Raw genomic sequence first — 13,365 nt, forward strand, 5'->3', positions numbered from 1 at the left:
TGGGATGGTAGAACCACCCGGGCTTCATCACGATGCTACCATTACTGCTAATGGACAGGGTCAAAGTTCATCACATGCACATATAATTAAGTTACGCTCTTCTAATGGTCCAATTTGCTGCCTTTTTATGTAATGTGACTAAAAGCATTCGTTGCCAGGCGTCCTGTACTGGAGCCCGTATTTTTTCAGAGGTTTTCCCAAATGATCACCATGAATTACCCAGCACTCAAGTCGATGTAATCTGACTGTAGATCAGGGCTCTTCCTCCAGCGAGAGCCTCAGCCATCAGTGGGCTTTATTATGATTGCAGACTCTTACCCTGATGAGGACTGTCGGGACAGATAGTTAGGAGGGAGATATAATCGTTATCAGCTCATTCACAGGCCAGCTCAGCAATGTGCTATTTCAGTCTGTTTGTTTTAGTACGCACCGCTCCAGGGACTTTGATCTGCCTCAAACTAAATTCTAGACAGTTCTTCTGCTATCTCTGGAAGTGATGTTTGAGAGACATTTTTGGCTAATAGGGCCTGAGCTTTCAGAATGGAACACCCTTATTAGGGTGCTTATCAGCTGAGAGAGCACATTAGTTATTCTAACATGATCACTTCATCTCCCGGGTAACACACCAATAGCTGTGAACACACTTCTTTACTGCAATTAAGTTTGGATTAAGTAATGGATGAAGAAAACTTTAATAACTCAAAAAATATTCTTATCTTGTCTACAAAAACTAAAAAACCCTACTCTTGGAAGCCTTTAGAAAGGCTCTGTAGGACCCTATAGAAACTGGTCAGCCTTAGAGCTTTACAATACTTTTCAAACTTTTTTTGTTACATAATGAATGTTCATATTCTGTCCCTCTGAAACATAGGCCATTTAAAGGCTTAACATATCTAATAACCAAGAGATTTGTACATAGAACACAACCGAGGATGGGCCTGGACTGGTTCTAGCGTGCGGTTCTGCTGGGAGTACTTACCCTCAGCGAACTTGTTCTCCAGCTCAGTGTTGCCGATGGCTTTGGCTGCCTGACACATCTGCCTCAGCAGCTCCTCCAGACGACGCATGCAGCGGATGATGCTGCCTGCAGAAGCACACGAGCACGTCAGTAGGGATACACTCACACACACGGAACACAGTAAAACACACGCAGAACTCACCCACACACACATACAGGCAGAACACACATACACACATTAATACACTAACACACATACAGAGCCAAGGCCGTAGTCATGATGTCAACATTGGGGGGGACCAAATCTGTGCTGGGGTCTGAGGGACCTCCAAACAGAATTTCAATACATTTCCTACCATGCAAAAATTATTATTAAAAATCACAAACAAGTCGTTAGTTAAGTCAGTCAATTAGGGTATTCCAAACTTTTGACGGACATGAGCATGGCATGGATGGATTATGAACCCCTGGGCACGCCACTAACGAAAAACTAGGGTGACCAGATGTGCTTTTTCCAGGACATGCCCTCTTTGAGATCTTACAAATCGTCCAGAATTTTGTTATTCTAGAGCCTCAAACATGTTTACAGCGAAATTGCATTGCGTTTTTCTCTGTCGTTCACAAATAAGTTCAAAATAGCCTTTTGAGGCAGTGTTTTCTCTTATGTCCTCTTTTTCACAAACTAAAAAGATGACACAATCAGGTCACCCTAGAAAAATGGACAACCACCAGGTCAAACCACTCAGGGGTGTAGGTTACTCTGGAACCATCACTACAGTAGGTCACTAATTTTTGTCTATGGTGACTACGGCCCTGTGCAGAACTCACCCACACACAGGCATTACTCGCACGCACACAGAAAAGAAGAACTTACACATACTGTACTTATACAGCAGCACAATAGAAAAGTATGCATGTGAATATTTGATGGCACGCACAGGCTTAGAGCAGAAGTGTGTTAAAACAGGAGACTTCCCTTCTCCCAGCGAGCCCCCCAGCCTGTACAGTGAAACCCTTTCAGAGGATCCAGAATGCAGTGGCGCGTCTGATCCTCAAATCAACCCAAAAGGTCACATTACTCCACTGCTCATCAAGCTCCACTGGCTGCATGTAGCTGCCTGCATTCAAGTTCACCAAGACGGGGATCACACTGGAAAAAACGAAGCGGCAGCGGTAAGCGCAACGCAACGCAACGCTCAGACCATAATAAGTTCTATCTCGTTCCTAAGTAACACACACGGTTTGACTAAACTGACAATTGAATACACAAGTGTTGCACTTTGAAAGTTGAACCAAGCTCAACGCTTAGCTTGTTCAACGCTAGCGCTGCCACCGTTCCACTGGCGAACCATAGAGAACAATAGGAAACCTGCCGCTTGCCGCTGGTCAGTGATCCCTGCCTAATACTGCCATTCAAAGTCATCTCTGGTTCCACGCCCACTTACTTGAATGCTCACAAGGCATTGGCTATTATTACACCACTGTCTCCTATTCATGCTGTACTTTGATTGTTCTTTGTTTTTTGAAGGTCACTTTGGACAAATGCTGAAATGAATAAATGTACCATACATGTGCATACATGCATGCACCCATGTCAACACACGCTATTGGATAGCACCCACACCTACAAGGTATGAAAAGATCCAAATCTTCTGATGAATTAATTGTAACAGGCTGGTTTGAAAAACTTAATGACGGACATCATAAAAACATGCTGTGGCGAGGAGGTCGTGCTGAAAAGCAGAAGGAATGCAGGACTCCTGGACAGACATTCAGCCTGGAGCAAACTTTGAGAAAGAAACCCTGTTCCATTTCACATCCATTTGAGCACCCAACAGTGATCAGCTTGCTGATGAACTAGCGTGTAGGTAACTGTAAGTCAACGCTGGCTGGCAACTTCAAGCTATCATTTGTGTCTGCGCGGGTGATGACAGGCATGTGTGTGTAAGTCTACAGCTTAACGCTAGAAATGTCTTTCTGCTCATTTCATTATGCCACAGTGATGTGTGGGTTTACAAATGGTAGCCCAGAAGTCACGGTGACCTACATTTCACAGAAGAGGATGGGGTGATGGGGCAGGGAGAGAACAAGTGGAATGAGTGGAATGAGAGAACCCCCCCCCCCGGATTGTGCGATTTTTTTTTTTTGGAGGGGGGTGCTCCCTTCTCTGCCTCCCTGCAATCACACTGTGTCATCTTGACACCAGGACTACCACAACCTCACGTCTCAGCAAAAATGGCCGTCCTTCTCACCCTTCTCCAAAGATGTGGCTTCGGTTTGGCTACACTTTTGCTGGTGTATTTCAGAGCACCTACGCAAGCACGCACGCACACACGCTCAGCCAACAGCGGGTTTCTCAGGCTCTGGTGGTTGACGTGGAGTTCGGTTACGCTGTGCATTCTTCAGAACAGCACGTCAACCGGGTAGACGGGTATGGGGTATGGTGCCGAGGGCTCCATGAACCCCAAACACACAAACACATTTTCACGTTGTGTTTTGTGTGTTGGCAGTAATGACTAACACTCCTCAGGGACCTTTGGCTTCCTGCTCCAAATTCTGATGAAAAATAATACTCCACCCCTCTCTAAACCACACACATATTAGCCACACACACACACACAAAGTGTTTTTGAAAGCTCTGATTCCCCATCACTCGGCTGGCTAGCGGACGAGTCGTGACTGGGCTCACTGGTCTGATCAGTAACGCTTATGGACTGTAATTGCATCACTGTTAGCTCACGCGAGTGGAATTTGCGAGGAACTCAAATTCACTGAAACTGAATTGGCAGGCTGAGGTCATTGCGTAAAATAATCAGATCAGGCGTCGTATTTATTAAATCCAATCCCGAATACAGTTTACTGTGGACGGAAGAGCAAGTTAATGGCTGGTAAATCTGCTAGTGGTTAATTGAGATATTTAGAGAGAATGGTCTAAGTAAGACTCAAGCCATGAGAGCATCTGAAGCGGTTATGGGCCACAGGAGAAATCTGCTTGTACTCTTTACTGACTTGTTATTCCTAATCATAAATTCAGCCTTTTCTTCTATTGACACCCACATATAGGTTCAGGTGTCTTTCAATGGAGATGTCCCCTCAGCAATGAAATGTAACATGATGCTTCCCTGCCTGGTAGAGTTTGTAAATCATTGATGAGCTGAATGGGCGCCGCAGTGCGGAGGGCTCACCTTCAAAGACGTCCGTCATCTTGCAGATCTGGGCAAAGGTGGAGCCGTTGGCCCAGGTGTAGACCACGTCCATCAGATGCGGCCTGAAGGCGTTCAGGTACGTCTCCTCGTCCACGTCCAACTTGGCCTCCGAAGAGACCTTGGCGATGCGCTTGGCACATTCCTGAGATGATTGAAAACAAAAACACATGTGGACCCAACAGACTTAAAAAAACAGTACGTGCCTCCACAGACTTGCATTTTATTCTGCTACGGTAGTATTGCATATTTGTGTAATGGCTTAATTAGTTGCCACTCCTTATTTGTACTTCAGGCAATAACTTGGGTTAGTTCTGGCATTAGTCTTTACCTGCATCTGTCGTAAGGGACCAGCCAACTGTTCCGTCAATTTGGGCATCTCATTAGCCTACAACAGACAAACAGAGAGCAGACTGCTTTCAGATCCATGTTTCAATTCCTTTTTCATAACAGAACAATATACCAGACAAATTATGAGAGGTCACAAAACACTAAGCGACGAGGACACTTAACCACAAGGGACAAACATAAACATGAAAACAACACAAATCATATTGCCCAAGACATGAAGGAGTAACATAGGCGTATAACCAATAGCATAAAGGTCCTGAGCTCGTCAGACAGTGCTTATGGGAAAATCTCACAACAGCTCAGACATACACATTAAACACGACTCCACCACAAGCATAAAGAGCTCAATATAGCTTAAAAGCCCAGAGCTTGAGGTCTCATAAAAGGTTCAAAAATCCTACTGGGTGGGTCTGGTTGGAATGTCGTTTCCACAGTTTTGTCACGGCGACGCCTCCCTAATTCTATAGCAACGCACAAGCCATTCAGGACAAGAACCTGAAAAACACACCTTTGACATCGGCATCTGATTAAAACATCATGGGTGGGAATTGCTCGACAGTTGTAGAACAGCTTTGTCTTGGAAACGCTGATAATTCCATAGTAACAAAACGTATTAGACGAAGTCCTTGAGAAGTGCATATAACCTCAAGAAATAACCACCAAAATCTCCCCTAAAGGCTTGGGTGAGTGCTCGACCACATAACACCACCTCTGCAGTGACCCATCAGCCATCGCAAAGCACATCATTGCACAGCAATTACACGGCCGGCTCTGAACCGCGGCCTTGACTTTTAACTGCGCCACCGTTAAATGAGAGAGTTCGGGCTGCTGGAGTGTTCGGTGCGGGACTCTTTCACCCAGTTCCTCTGGTGCGGCCACCGGGCAGCAGCGGGCAGCAGCGGGCAGTCGTCCTGTACCCCCAGCACCGGGCTCAGGAGACTCCCTCTCTCCTCTGTGTGTGTGTGTGTGTGTGTGGAGGGGATAGACCTCTTGGGTTTATGAACTAGGTTGAGATGATCTGCCAAGTCCTTTCCTCCATTTCCCTCTATTAGCCCATCTATCCTGCTCACTCAATCCATCCTGTTCCCTGTCTGTCTTTTTCTCTCGCTCACACTCTCCGTTTCTCTCTCCCTCCCTCGCTCACTCCCTCGCTCTCTGCCAGAAAGCGGTTGACACCGACAGGCGATTGAGAGGGAGAGACAGCTGTCCCTGAACTCTCACTCACACTTGTCCTTTCCATCAACGCCTGTCTCTGTCTCTTTTGCCCCCCCTCCCACACACACAGGCCTTTTGTGTACACACCAAGCTGACCGACAGCTGCACATTCAAGCCATTGGCCCTGATTGAGCTGCACTGTCAGACATGCACACTAAAGCGTCTGGCTAATCCACAGGAAAGTATACTATAAACAACACTAATGAGACCTAATTTTTGCTTATCAATGTTTGTGCATTTAAGTGTGTGTATGTGTGTGTGCTCATATGCAAACACACATTTGAACATTTTTTGTAAGTGGAATTATAAACTAAATGTACAAGGGCAACATCAAAGAGAGGGAGGACGAGAGTGAGTGAGAGCAGCAGTAGTGTGTGTGTGTGTGTGTGTGTATGTGTATATAGTCTTGGCCTGAGCAGAGACCCGTTGGCCAGGCCTGGTTCTGAATTCCTCCGTATTTGTGGAGGGACCTGAGGGAGAGCGAGAGCAAGAGAGAGTCCACTCTAAGCTCCGTCTGAATCCCGTTCCAGATCCCTGGAGCTGATCAAAATGCACGTCCACCTCCTCTAATCTCCTCGCCTTAAATGGCCACGTAGCCCCAGACCATCGTGCAGAGTAGCCCCACACCACGCAGTGCAGCGTATCCCCACACCACAGCACCGCGCAGTGCAGCGTAGCCCCACACCACAGCACCGCGCAGTGCAGCGTAGCCCCACACCACAGCACCACGCAGTGCAGCGTAGCCCCACACCACAGCACCACGCAGTGCAGTGTAGCCCCACACCACAGCACCACGTAGCGTAGCGCTCCCCTCTCCTGCAAACAAGCCGCTGGAATACCTGCCACAGGGAGCGAGAGCCAGTGCCTCCACTGGAAGGTCGGGGAGCTTTACGGCGCGATTGTGTGTGTGATGAGACAATGACGGGAAGAGAGGTGTGTGTGTGGGTGGTGTGTGTGTGTGGGGAGGTGTTACGTACGTTTTCCTGGAACACGAAGACGCTGAGGAGGGCTGTGGCCTGCTCGGCTGTCAGGTCGTTGAAGAGGCCGTTGAACACCATCTCAGTCAGGAGCAGCTCGTCAGCACTGCAGGACAGAGACGAGAGAGACACACACATCAGTGCTGGAAATGAAAGTGCAGCGGTTGTCTTAATCTGTCAGGTGCTGAGCAGACCCTTCACAAACCAGCTGGATAAGTCAAACATACACAGCAGCCTGATCATCAATGTCTGAAAAAATAGAGATACACAGATACAGTATATATAATTATAGCTAACATAGTGTTATCTATACATCTGTATCTCTATATATATTGCCTGCATCTATCTATCTATCTATATCTATAGTTAACACTATTTAACCTATATGACACCCATTTTGGCTTTATTTTCTTAGAATGGAAGTGCTGTGGCGGCAACCTTTTTAGTCATTGGTCAGCATCAATGACAGTAATAGTTTGAAACTAAGATCTGGAGGACTGATTTATGCCAAAGATCTTCAAACCCATGGCATGTGAAGTGAAGTTCAAGAAGAACTGATCACTTCATCAATCAAATTAAACCCTCAAATCATTCCAGCTGTGGCTTAAGACAACTGCGATCTGTGGCTCCTCTTCCCCACCAACATTTGATATTAAAGACTGATGGCAAGAGCTGGATCGCCGACCACTGTGGTTTTAATTTGCGTCTTGTCTGACGCACGCAGTTCTCAGGAAACCCAACAGTCGAGGCACGCAAACAAGACTTATTAGGATGTCAATCAAGACTCATGCCTGAAATGGCTTATGCGGTTTCACAGTCTAATTCACAGGCAGAGCTGCAGAGATAAGGCAGACCACGGGTTGTTTTGAACTAAACACCAGTAAGGCCAAAGACGTTTCCTGAATGCTTGTACCACCTACCCTTCGATGAGTAAGCCAATGTTTGCCCAAAACTAAACTGAATCCCGCCCTCAACTCAAGTTCTTAATGGCTTATATCTGAGATTAAACGCTGAAGACAGCAGTTCTCAATGTGCTTCACATATAACTTATAGTGGACAGGGCTCTACACCAACATTTTTTTTCAGGAGCACTTGTGCGCCCAAGTTAAAAAATTTAGGAGCACAGACAAAAATTTGGGCGCACAGTCAGTTCTGTAATTAACTTACACATAATCTAACATTATACTGCAGCTAACAGTTAAACATGCCAGTGCACCAATTGCGAATATTAAGAATGACTGACAACATTTAGGCTACAGGAAACAGGATTTTAAAGATCAGTGCCTACTTTATTTTCAGTCTATTCTATTTTCCTACATTTTGTTAATGTAAAATAATATAATACATTGCCATATTTGCATTTAGCCTATATCAAGTATCCTGTCAAATGTAGGCTAATTTATTTATTTGTGAATCCATCTATAGCTAATCCAAATATGCCCATGGTGACCTATCTGACTGCATACTGCCTAATACTACTACTAAAACAGTCCATTTACTCTTCCACAAAACCCAACATAGGCTAATCAAGGATATATGTTTTATACTTTTAGTTTTTATTTGAAATATCTGCATTGATGGGGGCAGTAGGCAAACGTTAGGCCTACTTTCGTTTTGCACTTCAGCTTGTATTCGGTGTAAACAAACAAGCATCCGTGGAAGCATGGAGTTGTGAGTAGCGTTCTACCTTTGAATAAAATGTCTGAGTATTACGGAAGGCTACTTTTGTGATGGTTAGCTACAGCTATATTTTGCATATTGCAGCAAATACGTCAACTAGGCTAAAAGGCATGTTCCTTCTCTCACTGCATTCTCAGAATCTCATCCTGTTCCTCCTATATCCAATGAATTCGGTGGATAGAAGAACTAATTTCTTCAATCTTTGCATCTTGGCTGGCTAGTCTAACTTTTACGCTTTTTCCCCGGCTCTTGGATTTGATAGGCGACTACTAGCGAGTCTGGCAGCGAAACTGCTAACGTTGATGGGAGGTGTAGTTTGTATGCTGCGACGTGATTCTATGGTTTGCACCAGTAATGTTTCTCGATGTTGCGGTGTATTTTGTAGACAAACATTGACATGGTTAGAAGTCATTCGCACCAGTGCGCCTAAATATTTTTTTGCACTCGCACGGCATCATTTTTACTCGCATGTGCGAGTGAAATGGGCGCACTGTAGAGCCCTGGTGGAACTGTATGTGCAATCTGAGTGGTTCCTGTTGGGTTTTAGAGGGTATTGCTAACTGTACATGTGTGGAACTGTACATGTGATCTGAATGAGGGGCATTGCATGGATAGAGGGTAGATGTGACTTGGCTCTTGTTTAAGGTCTGTTTGGTCATTTCTCCCTTTTGGGTCACCTCCCCCTCTCACCTGCTGATCTCGCAAGCGACGCGACCCTTCATCTCGATGACGTCGGAGGCTGTGGCGAAGCCCAGGCGTCGGAGCACGCGCTTACGGCACTTCAGCTCGTCCATCTGCAGCACTGTGCGCGCCCGCTTCAGTTCCCGCTTCGCTGCCTTGATGTCGCCCGCAATCTGGGGAACGGGAGAAACCGGAGAGAAGGGCAGTGTGAGAGAGATGGAGACAAACACTGTTTAAACAAAACACACAGTCTGGGATGAGAATGTTGAAACAATTGCAGAAAAGGCTGAACAATTCCCAGAGGTTGACCTTCCATTTTTCCCCATGCCCCAAAACGATTTTGTGCCATTGTCGCTAGAGAACACAATCTTTCACTAAATATCACAAATCATCTGAAAAACATTTCACTCGCAGCAGAGAGAAACATCTGACTAACATTATAGAAACGCCATCATGCACGACCAATGAAGCAGGACATGCCTACATGTGACTGCCACAGTAAGGCACCATTATCTGTGCCTGGACAAAGACACCATTTTGCAGCACCAGGATATACTCAGATATGGATAAGGACGTTAGTTAGTCACCAACTTGGGATGTCAATATCGGGGGGGAACATGGACACACACACACACCCCTTTAGAATGGACAACAAACAAAACAAAACATACAACGGAAAGGACTTTGTAGGGCGGTAAAAAAAACATAAACAAACAACAAACAAAAGCAAAACAAACAAACAAAGGGGCCATCTCTATGCGTGTCCAACACGCTGAGGGCTCTAAATCCAATCAGAGGAGATGGCTTGAGAAGAGCTGAGACAGGACGATTAAATGGTATTGGCCTGCGCTGAGGCTACTGTTCTAACCTCGCGTTGTCAGGCTATCGCGCCCCACTGTCACCAGCTAAGCGCATTATCCACTTAGGCCTCCCTGTCCTGCTTGTTATAACATGCTTGTGCATGGACATGCTAACACCACTAGCCTTATTATTTTACCTGGTTATGCAGGGATTATTAGCAGCGAGAGGTTTCCTTTTTGGCACGCACACTACAGTTTAAGACTGGTGCTAGGCTAATGTTCTTTTTTATTTGTAATTAAGGAAATATATCATTTAAGTGGCTGTTAAAAAGGGACCAAGACCACTTAAAGGCTGCCCTTCTGCTTTAGATCCTGTAGTCTGCAAATCTTTCAGTTGTGTTCATACATGCAAGACAGCTGGTTCAACTAGCAAGCTATAAAAATCATTTGGACAAATATTGGCAAAATGCAATTAACAAATGTTATGAGAATGCAGAATGTTTTATACCTGAAAAAAATGTAATCTATTTGTCACTTGAAACACTGCATATTCCTCATCATTCATGACTAAAATGATCCAACATGGGCTTCACAGAGAAACCGACTGTAGTTATGTGTGTGTTATGAAGCTCTGACCCTGGCCCGGCGTGGTTGTTTATCTGGAGCGAGTGTGTGTTACATCCTGCCCTGGATGTTACGAGGGCTTAAGGGCAGCACGGGATCCTGGATTGGGGCAGAAGGCTGGGGTGGGGTGGGGGTGGGGGTAGGGGTAGAGGTGGGTGGAGGTGTGCGGGATTGCCCAATCTTTTTAAAGGAGGTGTAAATCTCATGTCATGCCTAATCAAACACGGTAATCTGGTTTACAGGGGACCGTGACACACCAGAGGCAACTCACGGCCACTCTCGTGCCAACAGCTTAGAGGCAAAGGAATTTGAACCTGAACTAGCCCGGGAGAAATGCCATCACTGGGAACTAATCAGGGCAACTGTACTTTCACAGCACATGCAAATTCCCACAAATCTTCGAAGTTCTCCAAATATGCACACAAATACACACACTATGCTTAAATAAGCACACAAACAAACACTTTTACGAGGCTTGTGGGAACCCTCACTATAAATGAACAATAACACATTTCATAATAGTTGTTTAACAGACACTAAATAGCTCCTCAATTCTTTTGCTGTGCTTTTCTCCTCCGTCAGCTCACATCAGCTTCGTATTTACAGCCGGCACGGTGTGACGTTTGAGGGAGCGCCTGGAGGGACGGATTGCCATTGTTCGGTGTGGAGAGATTCGTGGAGCAGAAACAACGTGCGCCGAGGACCGTTTCCTGTATTTGTTTGATTCAGCAGGAACTTCAAAAAACCTTTAACATGCCAGGAAATGGCACCGTGCCCGTGGTGCTAAATCAAAATAAAACACACACGCAAACCCTCCCTTTGGTCACACTCGCCCCACACACACACACACAAAGCCTCCCTTCTCAATCACACTCAAAAAACACACACACAAACAATGGCTCCAACTTGTCCAGGCCATGAATGCTTGATGCGGAACACTTGTACAGCTGATTAACTGGATGAACTGCCCACACCCACTCTAGCTGTGTGGCTGTTCACCGGCTTGTCTTTAGGGAACTTTCTCCCAGCGTTATACAGCTAGCCACATAGCTGTTTGTTTTCTTTACAAAGAATTACAAAACACCGCTGTCATCCATTTGGCCGTTTTGTATTACAAAACACCACTTTCATCAGTTTGGGTGTAACTGAAAATACTTCTTCCTTAACAGTAGATTCTATGTTTCTGTGGTCAGCCTGGTTAATGGAAGCTGTTTTTGTGACATGCAGTGTCCATGGATTTTGTAGTCAGTGTATTTCGGGTGGACGCTCACCAGGGCTTTCTTCTCACACAGCGTGTAGACGGCCTCCAGGCTGGGGTCACTGTGCAGCGGGTGGGAGTACATCCGGTGCTCGAAGGCCTCCACCTTCTGGATGACCTTCTTCAGGGCCGGGTCCTTGATGCCCATGTCGTCAATGGGGTCCAGGAGGGGCAGGCCGTCAGGGAAGCGCTTCTGGACCTCCTGGATAGGAAGACATGAAGAAAGAAAGAGAGAGAGAGAGAGAGAGAGAGAGAGAGAGAGAGAGAGAGAGATTTTGTTATTATTATTATTTTATTTTGTTTTTTAAACAGATATTGTAGTTGTTTTGTTATATGTTTGAGATGCAATAAAGAGAGAGAGAGAGAGAGAGAGAGAGAGAGAGAGAGAGAGAGAGAGAGAGAGAGAGAGAGAGAGGCAAGGGAGAGATAGAGCAGACATTTTTAAAAATATTGTCTCCACAAAAACAATGGGATGTATTTAACCCTCCCTTTTATGAAACGCCCTGTCGGTGTCAGTGTGTCTGAAACTTGCCGCTTCCGAACTTCCACCTCTGGCCAGATTCTACCCATTTGCCTCATCCCAGTTCTGGCTCATCCTGATCCCATCCTCAAGTGGCCAGTCTAATAAGCAAATGAAGGGGCCGATTCACATATCTGCGGCATTTAGCAGCCGGCTGCGCCGAGAGGTGTCTGTTTTAGCCCATGTGCAGACAGAGGAGACGTCTGTCGCCAGATTTAATCTGCGCAGGCCGGCTAAGACAATGCGCGTATCTGTGTCCACATGGGTGAGGCGGTGGAGCTGACATTTACTAAACAGCATGGGCACTGTGTCCTAAGTGTGGTGTGTGTGTGTGTGTGTGTCCAGGATCGCAAGCTCAGTGTGAGAGTGTCTTGGCACCATAACTATTTGCATGTATGGAAGTTAACAATTGTACTATTTGCCTATATGGAAATTCACAGGATAAGAGAAGGTGAGAGAGGAGAGGGAGAGAGAGGAGAAAGGCTCAGAGTGACAGACAGAGACAGAGAAGATGGAGGGATAGAGAGAAACAGAGTGAAGTGAAGAGTGGGTGTCCATGGAGAGAGAGGAAGGGAATGAAGAATGAGTGGATTTGGGGGGAGGCTGCCGATGGCTTTCCTCTCACCTGGATGGATTTGAGCATGCTCTGTCGGTTGTCGTAGGGCCGCAGGTCTTTGGGGATATAGAGGCGGACAGAGCTGATGCTGGTGATCAGGTGAAGCATCATGGGTACAACCTGAGAGAGAGAGAGAAAGAGAGAGAGAGAAAGAGAGAGAGAGAGAGAGAGAGAGGGAGGAAAATAACAGAGTGAATGATTGAGTGAGCACTAAAGGAGAAAGACAACAAAGTGACAGGCTTCTGCATTTTTTCCACTGCAAGGTATCTGGATCTGCTCTGCCTGCTGGACAGCTCTGAAGGAAAAGCCTGCTGTTGCATCCGTTTCATGTGCTCCCAATATAAATCCAGCACCTGTGATTCATAAAGACGTCTTCACGACAAAACGGCCGCTGTTTTATCTTTCAGCGCTGTGCTTTGCCTGACCAAAAACTACAAAATAATCCCCCCACCCCCCAAAAAAAGAAATGTTATTTATGGCAA

The 13,365-nt window shown here is 46.0% G+C and overlaps 1 protein-coding gene across 1 annotated transcript in view; it reads right to left on the minus strand.

Moving 5' to 3' along the window:
- mtrex (Mtr4 exosome RNA helicase) overlaps positions 1-13,365 on the minus strand; it is a 38,521-nt gene that overhangs the window by 459 nt on the left and 24,697 nt on the right. The window contains exons 20-26 of the mRNA XM_048259906.1: positions 12,893-13,003; positions 11,761-11,949; positions 9,075-9,238; positions 6,705-6,810; positions 4,493-4,549; positions 4,144-4,306; positions 980-1,084 (exon numbers count right to left, since the gene is read on the minus strand). Of these exons, the coding sequence (XP_048115863.1) occupies positions 980-1,084; positions 4,144-4,306; positions 4,493-4,549; positions 6,705-6,810; positions 9,075-9,238; positions 11,761-11,949; positions 12,893-13,003 (895 nt within the window). The remainder of the gene's footprint in view (positions 1-979; positions 1,085-4,143; positions 4,307-4,492; positions 4,550-6,704; positions 6,811-9,074; positions 9,239-11,760; positions 11,950-12,892; positions 13,004-13,365) is intronic.

Source organism: Alosa alosa, chromosome 12 (assembly GCF_017589495.1).
Source record: "Alosa alosa isolate M-15738 ecotype Scorff River chromosome 12, AALO_Geno_1.1, whole genome shotgun sequence".
Classification (NCBI taxonomy): Eukaryota; Metazoa; Chordata; class Actinopteri; order Clupeiformes; family Clupeidae; genus Alosa; species Alosa alosa.